The sequence below is a fragment of the Euleptes europaea genome, chromosome 8, assembly GCF_029931775.1.
Source record: "Euleptes europaea isolate rEulEur1 chromosome 8, rEulEur1.hap1, whole genome shotgun sequence".
NCBI classification, from domain to species: Eukaryota; Metazoa; Chordata; class Lepidosauria; order Squamata; family Sphaerodactylidae; genus Euleptes; species Euleptes europaea.
In genome coordinates this window covers 62,827,928-62,854,174 of record NC_079319.1, presented here as the reverse complement: position 1 = coordinate 62,854,174, position 26,247 = coordinate 62,827,928, and the positions used below count along the sequence as shown (strand labels likewise).

At 42.9% G+C, this 26,247-nt stretch overlaps 1 protein-coding gene across 1 annotated transcript in view; it reads left to right on the top strand.

Moving 5' to 3' along the window:
- Positions 1–26,247, top strand: part of RTTN (rotatin) — a 105,078-nt gene that overhangs the window by 67,078 nt on the left and 11,753 nt on the right. Inside the window, exons 36-44 of the mRNA XM_056854945.1 lie at positions 351–549; positions 3,229–3,319; positions 6,159–6,312; positions 8,459–8,596; positions 12,153–12,364; positions 19,809–19,914; positions 21,111–21,208; positions 23,880–23,957; positions 24,408–24,534. Coding sequence (XP_056710923.1) covers positions 351–549; positions 3,229–3,319; positions 6,159–6,312; positions 8,459–8,596; positions 12,153–12,364; positions 19,809–19,914; positions 21,111–21,208; positions 23,880–23,957; positions 24,408–24,534 — 1,203 coding nt within the window. The remainder of the gene's footprint in view (positions 1–350; positions 550–3,228; positions 3,320–6,158; positions 6,313–8,458; positions 8,597–12,152; positions 12,365–19,808; positions 19,915–21,110; positions 21,209–23,879; positions 23,958–24,407; positions 24,535–26,247) is intronic.

Sequence of the window (26,247 nt, the reverse complement as noted above, 5' to 3'; positions counted from 1 at the left end):
CTCTTAGAGCTTTCATCCCCACCTACCTCACAGGGTATCTGTTGTGGGGAGGGGACGGGCAGGTGATTGTAAGTCGGTTTGAGTCTCCCTTAAGTGGTAGAGAAAGTCGGCATATAAAAACCAACTCTTCTTCTTCCGATTTAAAAGCTAAATTCCCTAAAATATGCTGGGCAAATAAAGCACTTACCTGAGACTTGAAACTCAGGATGACCCTGGGCGGTTTTGTCCCTGAATAGCCTACCCTTACTTATGTCCATGTTGGGAATGTACTCCATTACTTCATGTAATTTGTCCTTTATCCAAAGTAACCATCCTTTGAAAATGCTTGTTCTTTGAACTTTGTGTTCTAGGCCAGAGTGACACCACCACCACCACATCCTCAAGTCCAAACGATTCCCCCCGGTCCACCATTAGGCCTAATCAGCGCGTTGTGATCACCCCCCCTCTTCTTTCAGCTGTGTGTGGCTTACTGGATAACCTGCTGATTGTCACTCCAAAAGACACTGGGATTGCTCTTCAGCAAGCACAGACACTAACTGCTCTCAGTAGGTAAGCGATCAATAATTACTGAGGTTATAAGCAGACAACAGCCTGAAAAGGACAAATGCTGCCCAAAGCTTTGTTACAGATATCGATCGTCTGTTGAGCGTTATGAGAATTCAAAATGATATATATTTTTTTAAAAATCAGGCCAGCAGGCTCACTGTGTATTTTTGCAAGAAAGTATAGAACAGATTTGGAACTTCTTAACGGTAAAGGCTGTTTTGTTATATTTTGTTTAGGGTTTCTCATAAGTGACAAGTAGCTTAGATGGGCCTATCGAGCAGAGGTGTAAGCTAAAAGGGGATTAGACAAGATTAGACAGATCCATGGAGGATAGGTCTGTCAGTGGCTACTAGCCATGGTGGCTAAGGGAACCTCCATGTTCAGTGGCAGTTAACCTCGGATTCCCAGTGCCAGGAGGCAATAACAGGGGAAGGCCTCGGCCTTGATGCTCTGTTGTTCGACCTCCAGAGGAACAGGTTGGCCACTTTGTGAGACAGGATGCTGGACTAGATGGATCACTGGTGTGATCCAGCAGGTCTCTTCTTATGTTTTCTTATATCTCTGTATTCCCAATCCAGTGCTTGTGCACGGAAATGATATATACTTGTGGAACAGTCCCACAACACATAAATGCTTAGGATAGGTTGGGCTAATGGCGACACCAGACACATCTCTCTTAAAGTGTGATGTTTTGCATAAGTTAGCAGTTACCTTCATGCAAGCCTTTAAGGTCTCTGTGTGTAATGAAAAAAGCCTTCAACACACAATGTTCTCCAATACAAGAGGAAAAGTAGGGGGATGTCTTACTACATTAGAAGATTCTGCCCACTAATACAGTAGCCATGCATGTTAGTAGAGGTGCTGTAGCATAGTGGTCAAAACGTGATCTGGGAAGTTCCCCAGTCCAACCGAGTGTCGGACCACAAGTGGATGCGATGCTTAGTCTTCCTTCTGTATCTATCATACCAACGTGTGGTTTTATTACCAACCAAGAACACAAGATTCCACCACTGATCGCCCCACTTAACTGAGTGGTAAAGACACCCTTCTACTGTCTGTTCCTTTTAATGTAGAGTTTTATCTGAAGTGGGACCGCTGATAGCCTGGAATTGCCAAATGGCAAATAAGGACCAAGCTACATATGTAAGCAGTATATTTTAGAGCTACATCTTGCATTAGATTTATACAGCGGTGTAAGTGAGGGCTGCCCTTGAGAAGTGTTTAGAAACTTCAACTGGTAAAAAATGCTGCAGTCAGGATGTTGGCTGGATGGGTCATAGGGACCATATCACTCCAGTCTTGGCATGTCTACACTGGCTCCCTGACTGTTTCCTGGCACAATTTAAGGGGCGGGTGGTGACCTTTAAAGCCATATATGGTTGGGGAACCCCATAACTGAAGCACTGCATATTCCCTCATGAAACTACCCGACCACTATGGTCATCTTTGGAGGCCCTGCTTTGGGCGACCCCACTTTCTAAGATTAGGTGGGTAGCAACCTGGGAGAGGGCTGCTCGGTTTTGGCACCAAAGCTCTGAAACTCTCCCCATGGAGACTTGTCTGTCTCCTTCTGTTGCCATCTTCCACTAGCAGGTGAATACTTCTTTGTTTTGGCATTCCCTCAGTGATGCCTTGCCAAGTGTTTTAATTGTTTTGATGTTTTGTGTGTATTTTAGCTCTGGTTTTAGTTGTTTTAATTGTGTGTTTTGTTGCTTTTAATGGTTTTTAAAATGGGTATACATTTTGTAAACTAATTAAATATACTGAAGTGGAAGGGGCTGACAATGTGTTCAAAACAGCTGGAGAGGGTAGAAAGCAATGGAACTATTACTTCCTGTGCTGTTTTCCTGGTCAGAGTTCCCTTCCTACCAACAGTTACTTTGGATGTTTCACCCCTGTTACTTGGGCCTTGGAATGGTGGAGGAGCAGTGTGCTCCATCTGCATGTGTATGAGTGAGGAGACTGTATTTGTGGTTCTCTCCCCCTTTCGGGGGAGGAATATAAATTATACATGAAAGCATTTCTCCCTCGGTTATGTTTAAACCATGTACCACGAAACACAAACATGTATGTAACAAATTACTTTTTGCATTTCCTTCTTTTTTGTGTGTGACTGTTTTCCCCTTCCCTGTACTTCCCTTTTCCCCTCCTATATTAAAAAATAAAAAATAAAACTGGGAGGGGGGGGAAAGCATTTTTTCCCATATGGTCAGGCATTTACACTGATACAGAGGACCAATCTCATGTGTCATGCTTACTCAGTGGTGAAAAGGAGAAGGTTGCATCTGTCCTTCAGCAATTCATGATTTGAGGCAAAGTTTTGAGTTTGAAATGCTGGGGGTTTTTTTGGGAATAACTATACTTTCTGTGCTAGGAAAAGTTGAGGGCAGCAGGAAAAGAGGAAGACCCAACAAGAGATGGATTGACTCAATAAAGGAAGCCACAGCCTTCAATTTGCAAGATCTGAGCAAGGCTGTCAAAGATAGGACATTTTGGAGGACTTTCATTCATAGGGTCGCCATGAGTCGGAAGCGACTTGACGGCACTTAACACACACACATACTTTCTGTATGTAGGTCTTCTGTCTTAACATTCAGCCAGCCTAGTTTCCATTGTGATGTTTGTATGCGAGTAAATGTCTGCTCATCTAACAGTCTTTTTTTGGGGTGGGATTTGTATTAGTCTTATAAATTCAAGCTTGATAGAGAGATGTATCTTGGAAATGAAATCGCCTCTTCCTCGGTCACCTCATATGGAGTACACAAAAATTCAGGTTAGTGATTCAAGTATGCTCGTTTTTGTATTCTTTTTTTTACGCAGGGTTCTCATCCAATGACCTGCCATTTTATTGATGGCAGTTTTAAATAAGCTTCTTCTTGCCAGCCGTAACATAAGTGCCATTTTTAAAAAGTCTGAAAAAGAGTGATGTCTTAAAAAACAAGAACTTGCAATTTAGTAATAAACAGCTGTGGCTGCAAACCTAAGCATAATTACTAGGAAGTAAGTCCAATTGAAAGAGCCCCATGGTGCAGAGTGGTAAGCTGCAGTACTGCAGTCCCAAGCTCTGCTCACGACCTGAGTTCGATCCCAACAGAAGTTGGTTTCAGGTAGCCGGCTCATGGTTGACTCAGCCTCCCATCCTTCCGAGGGCGGTAAAATGAGGACCCAGCTTGCTGGGGGTAAAGGGAAGATGACTGGGGAATGCACTGGCAAACCACCCCGTAAAACAAAGTCTGCCTAGAAAACGTTGGGATGTGGCATCACCCCATGGGTCAGGAATGATCTGGTGCTTGCACAGGGGATCTTTACCTTTTAAGTCCAGTTGAACACAGTGGAACCTGTTACTGCATATACATGCTTAGGACTGAACAGCATTTCTCATAGCCATATTTTAGTATTTTATTTGTCTTCCATTTGGGAATTTACAAGTGTAAATTTATGAAGGAATGTTGTAACTGTGTCTCGTGTTCCTTCCACAATTTGATTGCATGTTTTTGCGGGACCAATGAAAACATTGCAGAAGGAAAGAGGGGAGAAGCAAAGAAAGGATTGGTTTTCTGTTTCTTATCCTTCCTGCCACCACCGGCTTTTTCCTGTCTTAATAGAAGATCCGTATAGGAGATCCTGTCCTGGCTTAGCAGACCACTTCTTGGCTCCATCAGAGGGACTGAAGTGACTGTCTAAGGAGCCAGACATTTTTCACTTTAAAGGATCTTTCGGGGTGGGGGGCGGGGTTTACTGGTAGGGAGAAGTTGTATATAAGGGTGTTTGCTCTCTCATCCTGATAACACACACAAACTTATTCCTAATTCTCAGACTCTGCTGTCTCAAAGCTGGCAACTGTGTGTGTGTGTGTTTATGTTACCAGTGTTAGATTTTGGGGGATTATCTGAGGGATAGCCTTTGTTGGTATATTTCTGAAGATGGCACACAAGAGGCTGATATTAATTCACAACACGTAAACCTTTTTATTTCACTTTTACGGGGAAATGGTCAAGTCCGACAGTTAGGAAGGTTTCAGTTTTAAACTTGGCAGGTGAAAAGGAATGAGGGAAACTTCTTATAACTCTATATAGTAGACAGTTTGTCACAGAAATGTAGCTGTTTTGTTCTGCCGACAGGTGCTTGTTAACTGTTGAGAGAGAGAACTTGGCTGCCACTCCTTCATTAAACAGGCATAAGCTTATTTGACACAAAATTTCTAAAGCCTGTAGAGGCAGGAACATATGCACAGGTTCCAATTTTCCTTCTTTAATGCTTGATAGGGATCACTGCCTTTTCCTAGGAGCTATTTCCCTCAGGGAAGGACTACTGGTTTCACTTCCCTATTTCAGGATCCTCCTTCATTCTACCAGTCATATCCTTCTCCACACCTCCTACCTTCCTCCCTAACTGCCACTGTCAACTGCCATTCTACCAGGTCAACAGTATAATTCTTTTTGAACCCCCTGTCAATCATGATTCTTAGTCCGATGTAAAGCATCTGCCTCTAGCTGTCCATCACAGGGACAGTTTTCTTTTTAAATTGAATTTGGCGTAGAGGAATGGGAACGGTCATGCCTGCATGTGTCAGTATGCATTAAATCTTGGTTCCATCAATAATTTGGAAGATAATTTTAGTCTGCAAACTTCAGAGCCTTAGGGGGCTGTTACATAATTTAGTTATGCAGTACAACTGAATATAAAGCAGTGGTATCAGAGGTCCTTTGATCTCATGTTCCAGTAGAAATTGTTTTGTGAATGAAGTGAAAGAGAGTGTGAGCTAGGTTAATAATGCATCATATCTGTTTCTATGTGCTGTTTTAAGAAGGACAGATATATTTTTTTAAAAAAGAAAAGAGTTTCTAATGTGACATGTTAGAATATGTGTCAATTATAATTTGCTTAAAATGCAAAACTCAGAACTCTGGATCCATATACTTAGTAAGTATGTAAGTCTCCCGGTAAAACATACTGGAAAAGTGGGCTGTGACTCACAAAAGCTCATACCCTGCCAGAAATTTCGTTAGTCTTTAAGGTGCTACTGGACTCTGGCTCTTTTCTAATAAAACATACTGAGACTCTACAAAGCTGAAACCATTAAAAAGCACACCACAATTGTTTTCAGGAAGTTGGGTACTAGGCTGATGAAGAAGAGTCTCCCTCACAGCAAATTTGAAGGTACTTAACAACATGACGGTGTCAGATTCACTCTGTGATCCCTGATTATCTGGAATCACACGAAGAAGGAAAAAGCCCTTATATGTTAATGATGCAAACGGGCATGCCAAAACGTTCATAGACCTCTTCCAAGCCTCTTTTTCTTGTCTAAAATCAAACGTAATGAAAATTCAGCCCGTTTACTTGGAATTCAGTGGAACAGAATTCCAAATACTTATATATAGGATTGCAGCCGAAAAGTGTCCAACAGTTATTTACTGCTTGTAGGCTTCAAATTTTCAGCCGTGAGAATTTTTGCATATGTTGACTTATCAGGTTCATTTAAAAAAATTGCCTCTTAAGATTGACAGATCTGTTAACTTATTTTCTGAAAAGTGTGACTAAAGTAGTTTTGTTTATTGCAGAAATGTACTGCAAGTGACTGAACCAATTTATTTTTGTCCTTTCAACAGGTTTTGTTTCTACTGCAGTTTATCTCATCGTTGTCCCAACTCTTGAAGTCATGCTTGTTGGCAGACACTCGCCTGGTGATGCAGGATGAATTATTGACATCTCTCTTAAGAAATACTTTCATGGTCCTCTCCATTCGCTCCAAGGATGGCTTAGGTAACTTTATTGTGGTATAGGAGGAAGACAGATTGCTGCAAGGGCTGGGATGTGAAATCTGTCAGTCGATTGATTCCACAATTTTTCTTCTGCCCATCCAGATCATTTAGATCTATAGTCTTTTTTCAGATCTTCACTTATTCTGTTGGTGTAGACCAAGCTCCCTCACGGTCCGGCAAAGCCTAGCAATATGATGGTTGATGGGGCCAAAAAAAACAGAGATCCTAGTGCAGCCCTCAGGCTGTGATGGGGTGGGGGAGAATCTCTTGATGCCCCAGCCCATTTCAAGCTACTTAATGAACCGAGCCCCATGGCACAGAGTGGTAAGCTGCAGTACTGCAATCAAAAGCTCTGCTCACAGCCTGAGTTCATTCTCATCAGACTTGGGAGGGCAATGGCAAACCACCCTGTAAACATAGTCTGCCTAGTAAACATCAGGATGTGACATCACCCCATGGGTCAGTAATGACCCGGTGCTTGCACAGGAGACTACATTTACCTTTACCTAATGAAGCGAAACAGAGGATACCATGCATGGACTGGTATTGCTACAGGCCTTAGGACCCAGATGCATGTGTGATTTCCAGCTTCTTTAAATGCAGAATGTGTAAAAGCCTCTGGAGCCTCTCCAGTTGTTTCCACGTATCACTGGCAACTACCACTGTTGCTTTTGGTTGGCAACCCAAAGAGAGTGTTGATAGCAACTTCATACAAGGACCACTTTGCAGTGGCGGGGGTGGGGTTTACAATCTGATGTGCTCTTGATCAGAATCTTTTGGACTGTGAGAGGTTAATCTAGTTAGGAGGAGAAGAGTTGGTTTTTATATCCCGATTTTACCTTTTAAGGAGAATCAAACTGACTTACAATCTCCTTCCCTTCCCACAACAGACACCTTGTGAGGTAGGTGGGGCTGAGAGAGTTCTAACAGAGCTGTAACTTGCCCAAGGTCACCCAGCTGGCTTCATGTGTAGGAATGGGGAAACCATCCCAGTTCACCAGATTAGAGTCCGTCGCTCATGTGGAGGAATGGGGAATCAAACCCGGTTCTCCAGACTAGAGTCTACCGCTCTTAACCACTATACCATGCTGGCTCACTGACATTACTTTGAAGTATTTCTGGGGAGTTTCTTTGTGTGGTGTTGGCATGTCCTGCCATGTCTTAAACACATTAAGCTGCTTTATCCTGGGTCATACTGTGGATTTAGCAACATCAGTATTGTCTGTTCTGGAGAAACTGGGGGTTAAACCTGGGACCATCTTCATGCATAGCAGATGTTATACTACTGAGCCATAGCCTCTCACTTATTGGGCTTCCAGTATTTCTGGGGAATTTTTTGTGTGGTGTTGGCATGTCCTGCCATGTCTTAAACACATTAAGCTGCCTTATCCTGGGTCATACTGTTGATTTAGCAACATCAGTATTGTCTGTTCTGGAGAAACTGGGGGTTAAACCTGGGATCATCTTCATGCATAGCAGATGTTATACAACTGAGCCATAGCCTCTCACTTATTGGGCTTCCAGTTAACCCAGAAGTATCAAACATAAAGCCTGTGGGCCAGATCTGGCCCTTTGGGAGCTCTTATCTGGCCCACAAGCTACCAAGGCAGCCCTCCCCCAAGTCCCAATATGGGCTGGCGAGGCATGGCCCAGCCCAACCAAGTGACGTTTATGTCATATCCAGCCCTTGTAACAATTTAGTTTAACACCCAGAGTTAGCGTGTTCCTGTCATTTCTCCATTGTGTGTTTTAAGATCTTGCATCTTTGCCCTAGTGCCAACATGTATAATTTTTTACACTTCTTTGACTTCTGCTTCTCCTAATAAGCTTCATACTTGTTTGCTTCCTGACCATCAGTATGAAATATTAAGCTCTGCTACCACAAAAAAGAAAGAAAAAAAGATTTGGGTAAAAGGGAGTTAATGTTTGTTCTTCCATTCTGATGTTTACTCGAATTCAAAATGCTCATTTATCATATTAGCCATTTGTCTTTGTCTTAAAGCGGGCTTGTAACTTATGAAACTAGAAACGCTTTGCTGGGTGGGCACGTTTAGTTGCAAGTAATTTAATTTCACTTAATTGTAAGTTATGAAGATGCTTCCGTACCAAGAGCTGTGCACTTCCTTATCTGTGTGCTTCATTGGCAGAGCCTGAATTATCTGTGGCAGTTCACCAATCCTGGGAAGACTTATTCAGCCTTCTGGTGACGCTGTTAAGAAAATGCGGACGTGCTTCTCTCCCATCAGTGACTGCAGCACTTGCCAAGCATTGGACTGCAATAATTGGTAACACCTCCCCACCCCCCAAAAAAATTCCTTAGTAGCTACAAGGTCTAAACAAAATTGTCTCTTACTATCGAAGCAGGAAAACAGTCAGTTATACCCTAATTCTCCTCGTGTAGTATCAAGATAGGACAGAGCCACTGATAAAAGTGATGGAGGAATCATGATAGGTAGTCAGACGCAAGAGTTTTCTCAAGCAGCAAAAACAGTCTGTACAGCAGAACTTTCTGTAAGAGTTCCATTGTGGTAATCTCCAGCGTGTCTGTTTCTAAACCGACTTACAATTTTTTCGAATTGATTGATTGAAGTCACAAGGTCTAAAAAAGCAAGGATGAGTTCTAATCACTATAGGTACTTTCACCCATGCTGAATAATGCACTTTCAGTCCACTTAGCAGATGGATTTTACCGTGTGAAACAGCAAAATCTGTTTACAAACTATCATTAAAGTGCACTGAAGGTAGATTGAAAACGGATTATTCAGGATGTGTGGAAGAGCTCTTAGTATTAAATGCTCAAAGGGATTTAGCATCTGTAGAATTGGCAAAGTGACGCTTCACTGATTTGTACCTTTGTTTTTGTTTGCTTTGACACCTGTTGTCATGGTTCAGCAGTGTCATTTCATACTTGTTTTTTAAAAACGATTTTGCCTTCCCAGCTGTTTTAACAAGACCGTTACTATCAGCATTTTCAGTGGACTGCTGCTATCTGTAATTTTCCTTTTCACTGGATGACCATATACAAATTAAGACAGAGTTCCTGTATCCTTTTGGTTGTCATGTAGATGAATGGAATTGAGTTTGTAAGGGAGAAAAGCTGGACCGGTTGAAAATCCTTCTGTACGACTACTCCTTCTAAACAGCTGTTCAAAGGAGCAGGAGCCCCATCATTGTTTGCATCCGCTCAGCCTGTAAGGCAGCATATTAGACAATGTGAAGGTGAGCCATACACAAGGTTCCTATGCTTACCAGGCCATTATTTTGTGGTATCAGATGCAAGAGCCACTCTTAAGAACATAAAAGCCATGCTGGATCAGACCAAGGCCCATCAAGTCCAGCGGCCTGTTCATACAGTGGCCAACCAGGTGCCTCTAGGAAGCCCACAAACAAGTCTGCAGCAGCATTATCCTGCCTGTGTTCCACGGCACCTGATATAATAGGCATACTCCTCTGATCCTGGAGAGAATAGGTATGCATCATGACTAGTATCCATTTTTACTAGCAGCCATGAATACCCCTCTCCTCCATGAACATGTCCATTCGTCTCTTAAAGCCTTCCAAGTTGGCAGCCATCACCCCATCCTGGGGCAGGGAGTTCCACTCTTTAACTATGTGTTGCATGAAGAAATTCCTTCCTTTTGAGTTATATGCAGGCAAAAATGAATTTTCTACGAGCCTTGTGCTACTGTTTTTGGAAGTTTTGCATCTTGACTTCAGTTCTGCATAGCAAACTGTTACAGTAGCCAGTGTGACCTTGTGTCATGCAAACCAGTGATAAGGCTTCAGTAGGCAAGTCCTTGCTGCGTCGTAGCATCTGGTGAGAGTTTTACCCCCTCGTTTTAACCAATATAGGAATTCTGTCGTTGTTTTTTTAAAAAGCAGTACACTTTCCCCCTGATCATTAAATCCTTCCCCCATCTCATAATTCTTGAGGTAGAGCCCTGAGGCAGCAGGCTACCAGCTCAACACACCAAGTGCATGCAGTAACTCTTATAAATGAACAACTATGTCAGGTGAGAGTAGAAATCTCTGTGTGATAACTATAATGTCTAAATTGGACATCACACTTTGTTAGAAGACTAAAACTGCCTTGATCTTCAGACCTCTAGCACAAAATGGCAAAGCTATGAATTTAAATGTGTGTGTGCGTGTAAAGTGCCGTCAAGTCACAGCCGACTAATGGCGATCCCTTTTTGGGGTTTTCATGGCAAGAGACTAACAGAGGTGGTTTGCCAGTGCCTTCCTCTGCACAGCAACCCTGGTATTCCTTGGTGGTCTCCCATCCAAATACTAACCAGGGCTGACCCTGCTTAGCTTCCGAGATCTGACGAGATCAAGCTAGCCTGGGCCATCCAGGTCAGGGCATGAATTTAAATACCGGTAAAGTATTCCTTGCCCTGACCTGGGTGGCCCAGGCTAGCCTGATCTCGTCAGATCTCAGAAGCTAAGCAGGGTCATTCCTGATTAGTATTTGGATGGGAAACCACCAAGGAACCCCAGGGTTGCTGTGTAGAGGAAGGCACTGGCAAACCCCCTCTGTTAGTGTCATGAAAACCCCAAAAGAGGTCGGCATAAGTCGGCTGCGACTTGATGGCACTTTACACACACAAAGTATTCCTTATCCGGACATCCCATATCCAGACTGATCTGAAAACTGGATCCTTCAATCCAGCATGCAGGCAGATCTGTACTGCCTGCTTTCAATGTTTCCTGTCACCTAAAAAAATAAAACACAGTGCACTGCATCGTAAGTGGAGACTGAAAGTCTGCCCTTGTTAGTTAGTTTGTTGTTGCTCTTGTTTAACAGCTGGTACAGGTATTCTGGTGAGATAGTTGCACCTTTGCTTTGTGACGGTTCAATGTACACAACATTACTGAAAATATTGTTTAAAATTACATTCAGGCTATGTGTATGAAGTGTTTTGGGTCCCAGCCCCAAGATATCTCAAGTATATGCAAAAACATCTGCTGTCAGAAGCCCAGCAATGGCTGCAGGCATCAACATGGCCTGCAGGAATGGGGCCCTCACATGCCCAGAGACGCAGATGTATGATGCCTGAGGGGGAGGAGCTTGCCTGAGCATTCTGGATAATCAACTGCCAGATTTTAAATGATATTACCTGCCCTGAGCCTGGCCTCAGCCGGGGAGGGCAGGCTATAAGTCACAACAATTAATAAATAAGCTTTTACTATAGTTACTGGTCAGCCCTGGTTAGTATTTGGGTGGGAGACCATCAAGGAATACCAGGGCTGCTGTGCAGAGGAAGGCACTGGCAGACCACCTCTGTTAGTCTCTAGCCATGAAAACCCCAAAAAGGGGTCGCCATAAGTCGGCTGCGACTTGACGGCACTTTACACACACACATACACACAGTGACTGACAGTCATCCTTCTCTAAGTCCAGCACTGTGTGTATTACATCAAACTGTTGTGTTTAACAGTGTTGCTGTTTTTTCCGTCAGATCTGAAAGGGGTTTCATACAGAAATATTGCTGAATATGTTCCAGGGTAATCGGCCCTCACGCATTCCTACAATTTCCTCCAGAGGGATGTCGCTTTCGGCAAACGGTTCAACTGCGGAATTTGTTCAAGATGCAAGCAGTAACCAACAGCTTCTGTTGGAGTCCTCTAGTTGATTGAAAAGCTGACAAATGCCAGTCAGGTGTCAAAAACACAAATTAAATCTGGCATTTCGAAAGCATTTCAAAATCATCTTCCGACTCAACATATTATAGTTCCATAATTTTATATGCAGCCATAGTATTCTTGTATATGTAGCTATATTGTATTTCTCTGTGCGAGCACTACAGCATAAAATCAATATGTTTTTGGTCTTTTTAGATACAGTATGTGAATGTGTGCACCTTTCTGTAAGTTGCCCTGACTTGCACGTGGCTTGTTTGCAATTCCTGGCCGTTCTCTTTTCCGAGGAAGGGAAGAGAGTGCTTCACAATGAAGAGAGTGCTCGCTACCACCCAACTGTGGTTTTCCTTCTAGATGAAGATAAAGGGAGTCGAGCATCTGTAGCCCAACTTTGTGAATCAATAATTCAGGTAGAAACTTTTTTTACTTTCGATTGTAATTTATCATTCCGCAGTTTGACTAGTTATAACTAAAATGTGCCTCAGGCTTAGCAAAACTTATCTATGGCTATTTTTATTTTAATAAAGGCATAAGCATTTGACAAATATCAGAGTCGGCCACATGGTCAATGATCAGGTTGGCCAAACTCAGCCATATGAAAAGGAAGTCGCAGCCAAGTCCTAGGCATGTTTACTCTGAAGTAGAGTCATAAGAACATAAGAAAGGTGATGCTGGATCAGACCAAGGTCCATCAAGTCCAGCATTCTGTTCACACAGTGGCCAACCAGGTGCTTCTAGAAAGCCCCCAAACAAGACGACTGCAGCAGCGTTGTCCTGCCTGTGTTCCAAAGCACCCAATATAATAGGCATGCTTCTCTGAGACTGTAAAGAATAGGAATGCATCATGACTAGTATCCATTTTTACTAATAGCCATGAATAACCCTCTCCTCCATGAACATATCCACTCCCCTCTTAAAGCCTTCCAAGTTTGCAGCCATCACCACATCCTGGGGCAAGGAGTTCCATAATTTAACTATGCGTTGTTTGCTGTGTTCAGTGGGGCTTGTTCCTTTGTAAGCGAGCGTAGGATATCATCCTTAATTCAAAAGACAGACGTTGTAATGATGATTCTCCTTGTTCCATCTCTACCTGTCTGCAGAAGAAAGCAATATATGAGGAGAGACAGTGTTATGGAGGGGACAAAATAGTCTGACAGGAGTGCTATGAGAAGGGATTTAAGGGATAAAAGCAGTGTTGTAGAATACTCGTGAGGGAAGGGGCAGAAGGAGAGAGAGGCTTAGTGGCAATGGGATTGGGGAAGGGTTGTTGGGGGAAGATAGAATACCACAGACAGGAAAACAGGGTTGCACTTACCTGTAACTGCTGTTCATCGAGTATCTTCTGTGCAGGCACACATCCCTCCCTCCTGCCTTGCTATGAGCTCTGAGTAAGGCATGAGTGTGTGGCGGCTCGGGCGGGGCGCTAGACTATTGGCATGCGACCGTTGGCGTGAATGGTTGCTGGGAGCTCGAGCCAAGGTCTAGTGCCCCTTTGGAGCATAAAAGCTAGTAAACTGTCCAAGGCAGGTCTGCACAGGTCCCCCAATGAGGGACTGCGCAGAAGGTAGATGATGAACTGTGTCTTGTGTCCTTCACAATGAAAATGTTGCCTTAGGTGTCTTCCAGAGATGAACACAAGGCCTTTCTAAACCTTCTAGCTACGTTCAGAAATATGAAAATCTCATGTTTATACAGTGCCCAGCGTACTCTTGATCCTTGAAATGTACAAGGAGGAGAGGGTCGACATTTCTCCACTATAGTCCTTTCTTATGCAGCTGACCACTATCAAAATGGATGGATTTTGTGACCCATTACATTTAATGCCTTGAATCCAGCCTTCAAAATAGCTCACACTGTTTTGAAAGCAGGGTAGGAGGAAGAGAGAGGGAGACTTAAATGTTTGTTCTGGTTTTCAAAGGGTGTTGACCTCTCCCTCCAGAGAGCCGTGTGGCGCAGAGTGGTAAGCTGCAGTACTGCAGTCAAAAGCTCTGCTCACGACCTGAGTTCGATCCCGACGGAAGTTGGTTTCAGGTAGCCAGCTCAAGGTTGACTCAGCCTTCCATCCTTCCGAGGTTGGTAACATGAGTACCCAGCTTGCTAGGGGTAAAGTGGAGATTACTGGGAAAGGCAATGGCAAACTACCCTGTAAACATAGTCTGTCTAGTAAACAGTAGGATGTGACGTCGCCCCATGGGTCAGTAATGACCTGTGCTTGCACAGGGGACTACCCTTACCTTTTAACCTGACCTCTCCCTCCACACCACCACTTTTAAATTGAAAGCCTCTTCTGTAACCTCTCTGTTTCTTTCTACTCGTCTTCCTTAAAATAAAACATTACTGAGATTATTTTCATTAGCTTTACTTCTGTTTCTCTATAATATGTCAGTAGTTGAAAACTCACAAGTTGATTTTGTAGGAAGGTGCGTTGCCTGGACTACCCAAAGTCTAACCATCATTATTCCATTTTACCCATAGTGCAATTTGTGCTGTTAACCATGTTACAGCAGTTCATATACAGTCTTTCTCAAGATCTTGTTAAGAGATTCCCCCATGCCATCTTACTCACTGTTGATCAATGTCTTTGAAGAAGCTTGGTTCCTTGGTGGGTTTCCTCCCCCCCACTGTTTTCTTGTAAAAAACGTTTTTATTTGATCTTCTGCCATCTAAATCTTTATCTCGAGCCTTGGACTAGCAATAAATACTGAAACACTTCATGCTTTGGTGTTCTAATCTCTTTTTACCAGCTCACTTGCCGACAGACCTGTGGGTTTTCTCTCTGTGCCCAAATATATTGTGCTCCTGCTAATCTCTTTTGAGCCTTGTGTTCTTGCCTTGAGTTCTTCTGTAGATGACCGGTGAAAGCATTACTTTCATTGCCTGGCTGTGAGGTTGAAAAATATCCTTGACTGCCTAGGCCCAAATGCAAGTCAAAAGATATGTGAACCTTATTTCAGATGCTCCATTAATCAGTTAGCTAGTTCCTCAAGCCCTAAGAGGAATGGGCTTTCCCTTAATAGGAGCCACTAACATAATTCTCTGTTTCAGTTTAAACTGAACATATGCCAACAATAACTATCTTAATTATACTTGGTAAAAGAGGAAAGGATGTAACACAAACACGATCTGTCTTCCGTTCATGATCAGTGTGCCTTAAAACATGCTGGGAGTTCATCTTTATATCTTCTAAAAATGTGTATATACTACCACTTGTTACTTGAGAGTACGCATCAAACAATTTGCTTGATGTTCTGTCAGATACTATGCTGCCATTAAAACTGGGAATGTAGAGAGGGCCACACCTCATACCTGAAAGAGAAAAGGTGAAGACAAAACAGTGTGAGATGATTGAGTAGCACATAGCAATATGATTTCCCGATGTGTTGCAAACATAAAAGTCTGATACAGGAAGGAAAGCACCCCCATTCACAGTGATAGATGGAGGGCCTATTTGCTGTGCTGCTAGAAAGAGGCAAGATGGATTACTTTTAATATCCTGACCAGGGGATCTCTAAAAGCTAGGGGAGCACAATGAACCTCAGTGGTTAGAAGCCAGCTAGTTAGAAGCCATCTTCTGGTTTGTAACGTCTGGCTGGCTTCTGTCCTTTTCTCACGGAGAACTGCCATAGTAAAATACTTGGCCAGAGAAACTGAGTTAGTGCTTTGTTTTTCATTCTTTTCTTGTTTGGTAGGGAGGGGCCGTGGCTCAGTGGCAGAGCATTTGCTTGGCATGCTGAAGGTCCCAGGTTCAATCCCTGGCATCTCCAACTAAGGGACTAGGCAAGTAGGTGATGTGAAAGGCCTCTGCCTGAGAGCCACTGCTGGTCTGAGTAGACAATACTGTCTTTGATGGACCAAGGGTGTGATTCAGTATAAGGCAGCTTCATGTGTTCATGTGTTCTGATATGTATTTCCATGCCGTATGTCCTTAGGTATGTGTCAGTTAACTCACATGTCTTGTGATATCATGTGACCCTTTGCTTACGCTTAGATACAAAACCCTTAGTCAAGAGGCTTCCTTCCCTCACAAATTCAAATTTATTAATACGGTCGACTGACCAATCACATGCCAATACATCAAAATTTCCTGACTCAATAGTTTTACACCGCAGAATCGCAGTGCATATCATCTTAAAATTGATAAAATTGTAAAATATTCTAGCAATCATTTTCTCATAATGTTCTGCATATTTTAATAGCAATGGCGCAGAACTTGGAAGTTTGGAGCGTAAGCTGAGGGTCTTCTCCTAATAGGAGCTTCTTTACCAAAAGCGCAACTGACTCATCAGGGAATTTACCAAGTAGGGGGGAAATAAGTTTTGATCTAACTCCGTGGTAGAATGGGCAACATATCAGTGCATGTTCGATGGTTTCAATGTCCCCTGTTCCCTTAGTCTAGCTAGAAGATGTAGTTGGGGCTAGGAGGAGGAGGATCGCTACTCCTTACACAATGCCCTACTTTTGGTTAGCCAGACCACTGAGAGGGAGTTGGGGGAGGTGTCAGACTAGTGTCAGGTTACTGAGATGATAGAAAAGAAAGGGATTAGGATTCTGTGAAAGCAGGTTCAAGCCCTCTCTTTTGGAAGCTTGTAGCTTTAAGAGGAGGGGTGGATGATTCGGATACCTTGGGATTCAGATCAGATGTCACAACCCCTGTAGTGTTCAGCTGCCTAGAAAGTGGTGGCCAGCCTACTCACTCTGATATCTAAGGAGCTGTTGAGCAGCACAGAAATCAGACTGAGGAGGAGATTGGGGATAGAAATTAAAAATATAGCTTGTCATACTGCCAGGCTCCTTGATTTGGTAATAGTGATAGCTCTGTGAAAGAAGCCCCATGAAAAAGGGCAAGTATGGAGAAGCTGAATTCACTTGCTTTTTTTTTTCAAAAAAAAAAAAAGGGGGGATACAATTATCGGGAGAAGAGTTAGAGTAGCAAAATCAAAGCAGGCGTGGATATCATGCTCTGGTATAGAGAACAAAGGAGACAAAAGACAAGCTAAGATCTGTGTACTGAGAGGGGGGAAAACAGTTTGAAAGCATCCAAGTTGAAGAGCTGGCAGGCATCATGACAGAAAGGTAACTAGTCAGGGTGAAAAAGATGAGTTCTCAATGGGAACAAAAAAAGACAGCCAGTTAGAATGGAAGGAATCTATTTCCCATCCTCTCTTTGAGCAAATGGTAGGCTCATTTACAGATATCATTAAGGGGCAGACAAGATGTGATAATAAAGGCAAACGGGCATAGAGGCACGACCATCTTTAGATAACTTCCTCTCTAAATGTGACAATTCTAGGTGCCATCAGGGTGGGATTGAATTTATCGGATTTTAAATTGGCTATGTTGTATTGTACTTACATTTTTCACACAATTTTAATTATGATGTATTTTATATGATGTTAGCTGCCCTGAGCCCTGTTTGCCGAGGGAGGGGAGGGCAGGATACAAATTAAAATTTCTTCTTCTTGTTGTTGTTATTTTTCTTGTTCTTCTTTTTGTTGCTCTTGTTGTTCTTGTTCTTCTTCTGCTTTTTCTATTTACAAAATTTATACTTTGCCTTTCTCATCAGGGCCACCTAGAATAAAAACATGCATAATACCACATCTTAAAAACTGTTAAAATCAACAAAAATAGTTGAAACAATTAAATCCAAAGCTAAAATACACATATAAAAATATTTAAAACAACAGCAATAACAAAACATAGGGCAGAAACGAAGGATCACTGAGGGAGAATGTCAAGGGGAAAAAAAGTCTTTACCTGCTGGCAGAGGATAACAACAGAAGGAGCGAGATGAGTCTAGCTGGGCAGAGAGTTCCAGAATTTTGTTAAGGCCCTCACCTGGGTTACCACCTGCCTAATCGCAGAAGGCAGTAGCACCTGAAGCAGGGCTTTCGAAGATGACTGCGGTGATTAGGTAGAATGGTAAGGGATTAGGTTGTCCTTCAGGTGTGTTGGTCCCAAGCCATGTAGGGTTTTAAAGGTCAATACTAGTACCTTGAATTGTGCCAGCAGAAACAGGTGCAGCTGGCGCACCAGCAGAAGCTGGGCAAAAGCACTCCAAACCACAGCAGCCACCTGATTTTCTACCACAACTGCTGTGTCAAGCGGCTTTCTCAAACTGAGAACCTGGCTTTTTCAACGGAGGTGTAACCCCATCCAGGGTAGCGGAGATCTGATAATCCCTGGTCTGCCGTTCTGCTAACCCAGAGAACCACTGTCTTGTCAGGATTAAGTTTTAGCTTGTTCACCCTTATCCAGCCCTTTACTGACTCCCATGAACCACACTAGAATGTCAACAGCTTCCTCAGAATTAGGTGGGAGAAAAAGATAGAACTGGGTATCGTCCACGTATTTGTGATACCACCACCCAGACCTCCTGATGACCTCTTCTGGTGGCTTCCTGCAGATACTAAATCACATGGGGGATAATGTCAAACCATGTGGAAACACATAAGCCCAGGGACACAGGGCAAAGGAGCAACCCCTTAGCACCACCATCTGGGACGGGCCTCTCAGATAGGTCTCGAACCGCCGTAACACAGTGCCCCTTAGTCCCAGTGCAGACAGGCAGCCCAGCAGAATGTCATGGCCAATGGTATCGAAGGCTGCTGAAAGATCCAGTAGATCTAGCATGGTCACATCCCCCCCCCCCCATCTAATTTCAGTGTGAGTAAGTGTAAAGTGAGGCATATTGGGGCAAAAAATCCCAACTTCACATATACACTGATGGGATGGAGGGTGAGAGATTCAAAACAGATAAAAGGAAGTATTTTTTCACACAACTCATAGTTAAATTGTGGAACTCCCTGCCCCAGGATGTGGTGATGGCTGCCAGCTTGGAGGGCTTTAAGAGGGGAGTGGACATATTCATGGAGGAAAAGGGTATTCATGGCTGTTAGTTAGAATGGATACTAGTCATGCTGCATACCTATTCTCTCTAGTATCAGAGGAGCATGCCTATTATTTTGGGTGCGGTGGAACACAGGCAGGATGGTGCTGCTGCAGTCGTCTTGTTTGTGGCTTCCTAGAGGCACCTGGTTGGCCGCTGTGTGAACAGACTGTTGGACTTGATGGGCCTTGGTCTGATCCAGCAGGGTCTTTCTTATGTTCTTACGCAGTTCTTGATAGAGGTCTTCAACCAAAGTAGTCTGTTCTAAGTCCTGACCGAAAACCAGATTGAAACGTGTCCAGGAAATCAGTCTCCTCCAAGAGCTCCCGGAGCTGAGAAGCAACCATTTGGTCTAGCCCATGAATGGAAAATTGGAGGCTGGTTATTGAAAGCCACTAAGAGATCCAGGAGAATCAGAGTCCCACGCCCTCTGTCCATCTCCTGATGCAGGTCATCCACCAGGGCAACCAAAGATGTTTGTGTTGCTGCTTAACACCTATAATCCCTCAAAATTGGGGGTGGGTGGGTAGAGGGGAACAACCTAAAGCATTGGTTGGAAGCAGAATCATGCTGCCCATGCTTTCACTTCCTGTGCTTCCCTTTAAGCGCAGAGGGTTGCTGAACTTGGAAGAAACCCTTGTTCAATGAAAAACAGCTGCGGAAAAGATATGCATGCTTGGGGGTGTAAACAGCTCTGCCCACTTGCCGTGATGTACCCTAAAAGGTACTCATGCACCTTTCACATTTTAGTGGCATTTGCATTCTAATGCATGGGTCATTGCTCTGCGATACTAGTTTGTCCCTAAATCGTCTGGCTTCATAGGGATAAAAACGGACTTGTCTATTGTTGGAGTCTGAACTGCTGTCAATACATGTGAAAACTGCAGCCGTTGAATGCTGAGATTTCTCCTGTATGTGTTTTGATTATTTTTTCAGCGTGGTGTGACCAATGTTGTATTTATTTGTAGAACTATGAAGGAAAATCCTCACAAGATGTTTTGAAACCCATCGCTGCAAGTGCTTTACTTCCCCTTTTGGCCATCAGTAAAAGTGCACAGAAGTGTGCTTCGGAAGGTGAGCTATTGTTGTGTTAGACTTTCAATGAGTTTCTATGTATGTAATGGGGGAGGGAGGAAACTTAGTTTTCCAACACTAGGACCAAACAAGACGTGCTCTATGAGTTCTGTGATTAGGATCTTCTGACATTTTTTAAAAGGCAAAAAACAGTTCAAGAAGGCAGGGAATATGCAATAGGCATGGGGGACAAAGACCTGGTACTCCGTCTGCTCAGTTGTCTCTGTCCTCTTCCTCTCGTTCTCACATTGCTGCTTCTGTCCTTTAATCCTGGATCTCTCTGCTCTCATGTATTTCAGTCCTTATAAGCCACACTTTTTTAACATGCAGAACTCATAAACACAAAGCAAACTGACATTAGATTGTAGACTGGTGGTTGCATGCTTTGCTAGAGCAATTGGGTTCAAAGTTAAATAGATAACCAGTTTTACCTTCCATCTATTCTATATTAGTTGTGTACCACTGCCTCAAATTGGCCAATGCTTCTCTGTGAGAATCATGTGTCAAGTGGGGTCTCCCCCTCTGTTGTCTATGAAAAATCTGTGTAAAATACACAGGCATTTACCTGTGTAAATCTTCTTCCCTGTCTTTTTAGACTCACTATAAATACATGGGAGCTGATTTTAGCAAAGCAGTGCCTTTAGAATGCCCTTGAACCTTTATGATACTCAAACTACAATACTTGTGGAGAATCTTGTAAATCAAATAGTGTGGTATTCAGACATTAACTCAAGGCATGAACCCACTGTTTGTGTATCTCGTAGAACTTCGCTGACTTCAGAAATTTTATGTTTTAAACGTTTCAGTGTTACTAATTTTAAGATTTAAGCAAGGCATCTAGTGCTGCTTGTAGCCTAAGCAGCAGTGTGAGTTTTTCAAGGAAAATTTTGAACTCCTTATTGACTGCTTTGGAAGATTATTGCCAGCAAAGTGAGATACAAATATAAAAAATAATGGGTTAACACTGTCTTGTTTTATAATTGTGTTTGCATTCAATAATGTAGCATCTTTAATTGAGTGAGGCTTGAATATATCAACTTGTGACCTGATTTTTCCTAATCTTGCTTCTTTTAAATAATAGTGCTTTAGCTATATGAACTCTGTAAAGGTGACTCCTAGGTTAGAAATAGATTTACCTGATGCTGTCGGTTGTGCATCGTGCAGGCATTTTAAATGGAGCAGATTTTTCATTACAGCCAGCCTTATAGAGAGCTGCTTGGAACAGATGAAGCACATTCACGCACAGCTGAACCTCGATTCCTTGAGGCCTGGGAAAGCGGTCCAGAAAAAAAAGGTGAAGGATAAACTCTACAAAGGCTGCATTTAAAAAATAAAGGCTCTATTGAACAGTTTTGCTTCAGTTCTTCTTTGAATTTTCCTGTCTTAGGAATCATCATTGTAGATTTGGGAGGGGGGGAGAGGACTGTTCCTTTGATAACTCTTAGACATGGACCAATGTAATTTTTATAGCAATTCTCCGTTATAATTCTGTTGAGTTGAGATTCTCTCATGTTGTTCTTTCTCCCTCTGCCTTGGGAAAGTGATGATAACTGTGGTGATAACTGGTAGTTCTAGATACTTGCTCCCCCCCCTTGCCATCAAGTTGCAGCCAACTTATAGCAACTCCATAGAGTTTTCGAGGCAAGAGATGTTTAATGGTGGTTTGCCATTGCCTGCCTCTGTAGCAACCCTAGACTTACCTAGACTAGGGCTGACCCTGCTTAGTTTCTGAGATCTGACAAGATCAGGCTAGGCTGGGCAAATGGATAAGAAGAAGAAGAGTTGGTTGTTATATGCAGACTTTCTCTACCACTCAAGGAAAAATCAAACTGGCTTACAATCACCTTCTCTTCCCGTCCCCACAACAGACACCCTGTGAGGTAGGTGGAGCTGAGAGAGTTTGACTAGCCCAAGGTCACCCAGCTGGTTTCGTGTGTAGGAGTGGGGAAACAAATCCAGTTCACCAGATTAGCCTCTGCCAAGTGGAGGAGTGGGGAATCAAACCTGGTTCTCCAGATCAGACTCCACTGCTCCAATTACCACTCTTAACCACTATGCCACACTGGCTGGATAAATATTTATCTTTTGATATATGCTGATGAAGGGAGCGTTGACTCTCAAAAGCGTATACCTTGACAATCTTGTTGGTCTGTAAGTGCTACTGGAGTAAAATATAGCTCTTTGATAAATGTGTATACAAATAGCCTACGTGCCCCAATTTAAGTTATTTCTTATACATCTGAAAGGATTTTATATTATAGGCTGATGGAGGTTTACAGTAATAGCATTTACACGTACTGCTGGATGGATATTGGCTCCCTATTGTGGAGCCAGTAGAGCCAATCTGTTCATTAGTTCATCCTCTGGACAGTCACCCACTACGCCACGCTGGTTCTCAGTTGTGGGCTAACAGTGGCGGACTCTAAGCTGGAGAACCGAGCTTGATTCCCCACTTCTCCACTTAAAGACTGCTGGGTAACCTTGGGCCAGTCACATCTCTCTCAGCACCACCTACTTCACAAGGTGCTTGTTGTGGGTGTGGGGAGGGAAGACATGCCTGTTCTCTCCAGGATCAGAGGAGCATGCCTGTTATAGTAGGTGTTTTGGAACACAGGCAGGACAATGCTGCTGCAGTTGTCTTGTTAGTGGGCTTCTTAGAGGCACCTGGTTAGCCAATGTGTGAACAGACTGCCGGACTTGATGGACCTTGGTCTGATTCAGCATGGCCTTTCTTATGTTCTTATAAGGCAATTTTAAGCCGCTTTGAGACTCCTGAAGGTAGAAAAAAGTGGGGTGTAAAACCAACTCTTCTTCGTCCATCTCTTCTGCTTCCTGTTTGTATTACTTTTGTTCTGTTTAATTGAGACAGTACTGAACTTGTTTCACCTGCTCAACCATTTACTTACCAGAATGCAATTTGTGAGTTTCCATTGGTGCTTAGCAAATATTTTTGCCTCCTTAACAAGTCTCATTGTGAAGCATTAATGCTAGATGTTCACCTTGATGACAGGTCCTGTTTCCCTCTGTGCCCCTAGACTCTAACTTCCATGGGTGCTGAATATTGAAACATAGGGGGAGATGAGAATTTTAAACACAGGCTCTCAACCTCATGTTTGCTTTGTATATCTAATACTTAGACATGGAGGACACTTGCCAGGGACAATAGGTGGGAGGGAGAGGCATTTAATCTTTTCCTTCCCACTGTTTTTTCCCAACAAATGCAAAGCCAGACCATTTCAAAAGCATTTTTTCCAGTTGAGCTCAAATGCTGCAGGGGAGGGCACAATCAGGAAGCTTGCATTTGTGGACCTAAATCTACCCCTTAAAATGTTTTTTAAAAATGCTTAATACTCAAGACACATCATATTCGATTCGTTGCATATATGGAGTAATGAAACCCAGTTGTATGAATGTGAAAATGCTTTCTGAGAAGCATTTCAGACAGTAGAACTCTTTTTGTTAAAGGCAGCATTTAGCATTTGAATATAGTTATGTGACTTCTATGCTTATGCATGGCTTCATGTCTGCATTAAAAACGAGGACTAACTATTTTTTTTTGTTATTGTTATTAAACCTCTGGCAAAGATGATGTTTGTTTTCCTTACCTGGTTTGATCCCCGCGCCCCTGCCTGTCTCATAGCTCCTTGGAGACCAAAGCCTTTTATTGTCAGCTGGTACATTTGCTGTGATTGAAAACCGAGCATCCCGTATGGATCCCATATTGTATCTCTGTTCCTTTGTGTGTGACAGAACTGAAATACTTCTCCGTGCTGGATGGACTTATTGAAATTCAATAATCTTTTTCACAGACAGTTAGAATGTCAGCATCTTGAAAGGCGAGGTAGTCGAGCACAATTGGAGTGCCTCTGTGGTAAAATAAGTCCAGAAGCAAGAAGTGCTGTATATGTCATATAAACTAGATTCTGCTTGGATATTGACACTAAATCATTTTTTTGTTCCGCTAGGATGATCACCTCGGCAAAGAATTAAAGCTTGTCATGCAGCTCCTAAGAAACTGTTTCTTTCGAAATGAAGGCTGCAAAGTAAGAAACTGGGGAGGGGGGTCATGTAACATTTGACAGGAATGGGGGGGGGAATTTCAAAAGAGCCATATTAGTAGTTACTTCGAGATACTTTGTGGGGGTGATTCGATTTGTTTGTTCTGGGGGCTCTCCACTCTGTTCAAATCAGCCATCTGAATGGGATATGTTCGGCAGTGGGAGGTGAATGTCAGTTCGAGCCTTTGTTTTGGTTTGTGGACTAATCTACAGTGACTTCATTTCCTGTCTGTCTTTGGAGCTTAGGATATGTTTTGTATATTCTATACAGAGTTTTTGAGCTGCTTAAGATTGGGAAATATTTCCCCCTCCGTTACCCATATATGTTCTACATTTGGTTCTTAGCTGTCAGTTTTTACAATTTTACTTATAATATTATTTCTGAAACCTGAATTTTTCAATCTTGTTCTGTCTTTCCTTGTCGCTGTCTGGCAGGTGGCGGTCCTCGGAACTCACTTTGTCTCTGTTTTACATTCTCTGTGGCCGTGGCTTTTAATGGACGATTCGCTGATGCAAACGACTCTGCATTTGCTTTGTGTCTACACTGCAAACTATCCTTCAGGTGAAAGAGAAGCTTCTGACATTACTTCCTTATGGTCTAGTCAGTGGAAGCACGATGAGAAAAGAACAATTGTATGAGCAAAAATATCTAGATTTGTTTTATGTTCTCTATCCCTGCTCCCACCCACCTCACAGGGTGTCTGTTGTGGGGAGGGGAAGGGAAGGTGACTGTAAGCCAGTTGGAGTCTCCCTTAAGTGGTAGAGAAAGTTGGCATATAAAAACCAAATATTATTATTCTTCCTTCTGAAATCACCTTTGCATGGATAGATAATTGATAGAGTAACATACATAAACACTATGTGTTAAGTTAAAGGTAAAGGTAGTCGCCTGTGCAAGCACCGGGTCATTCCTGACCCATGGGGTGATGTCACATCCCGAAGTTTACTCAGCAGGCTATGTTTACAGGGTGGTTTGCCAGTGCCTTCCCCAGTAATCTACAGTATACCTGAGCTGGGTACTCATTTTACTGACCTCAGAAGGATGGAAGGCTGAGTCAACCTTGAGCCGGCTACCTGAAACCGACTTCCGTCGGGATCAAATTGAGGTCATGAGCAGAGCTTTTGACTGCAGTACTGCAGATTACCGTTCTGTGCCACGGAGCTGTATGTGTGAAGTTATCTGTTACATATTCACTGATAGTAGTGCTTCCAGTTCTGCATACAGTCATCTTCTCCCAACACTTCAAGGCATAATTTCCAAATAGTAACATCAGTATAATGTAGCTATTTTGTATCTACAGTCATGTGCTATCAACCAATCAAAAATGTTGTATCGGTAATAAGACTTCCTCGGAATGCATAGTTGACTGCACCAGAATGGGGAACCAAATACCTGATGTTGACTCAAGGTTCTCTGTCTGCTAATACCTGCCAGCATCAAGCCTTGAATTACTGAATACCCCCCAAAAGCATTCTGCATTTTTTCCATCAAAGAAAGTGATAGGAAACTTTCAAACATCTGAGCATGTAGATAAAGGAAGTGTGCAGCAGTGTTTGTCATTGTTCTCTCCCTCTCATGTGGCTTGCGTGTGAAGTCACTAGTGCACAAATGCACTGACTTTTTTTTCCACTCCGCAGGTAAAGAACTCTTAAACGGTAACCTATAATTGGTATCTAAGAGGTTGATGGTTTGATTTCTATTTATAACATTTGTGAAGATGTATCTCAAATGAACACTTCATGGGAAGAGTGACAAGAGTAGGGCCTCAACATCGCTAGTTGTCATGGGATCCAAATGAGTTTTTATTTTATTTTAAAAATAGAATAGCAGAAAGGCGTGTGGGCTTTTTTTCCTGCGAATAGATTCTGAGCAGCCTTATATCTTACTACAGTTAAAGTTATAAAACATATATAGTGTGTATGGACTTGGATCCAAGAGCACGCACGGGAAAAGTGGATTGGGGTTTTGTGCTCGCCAAACAGCAGGCCTCTACGTCTCACCTGGCAAATGGCTCTCTTTAAACTGAGAAGGCTTTCGAAAGTAGTCAAAAGAGTCGGTTTTTATATGCCGACTTTCTCTACCACTTAAGGGAGACTCAAACCGGCTTACAATCGACTTCCCTCCCCAACAACAGACATCCTGTGAGGTAGGTGGAGCTGAGAGAGTGTGACTGGCCCAAGGTCACCCAGCTGGCTTCGTGTGTAGGAGTTGGGAAACACATCCAGTTCACCTGATTAGCCTCCGCCACTCATGTGGAGGAGTGGGGAATCAAAC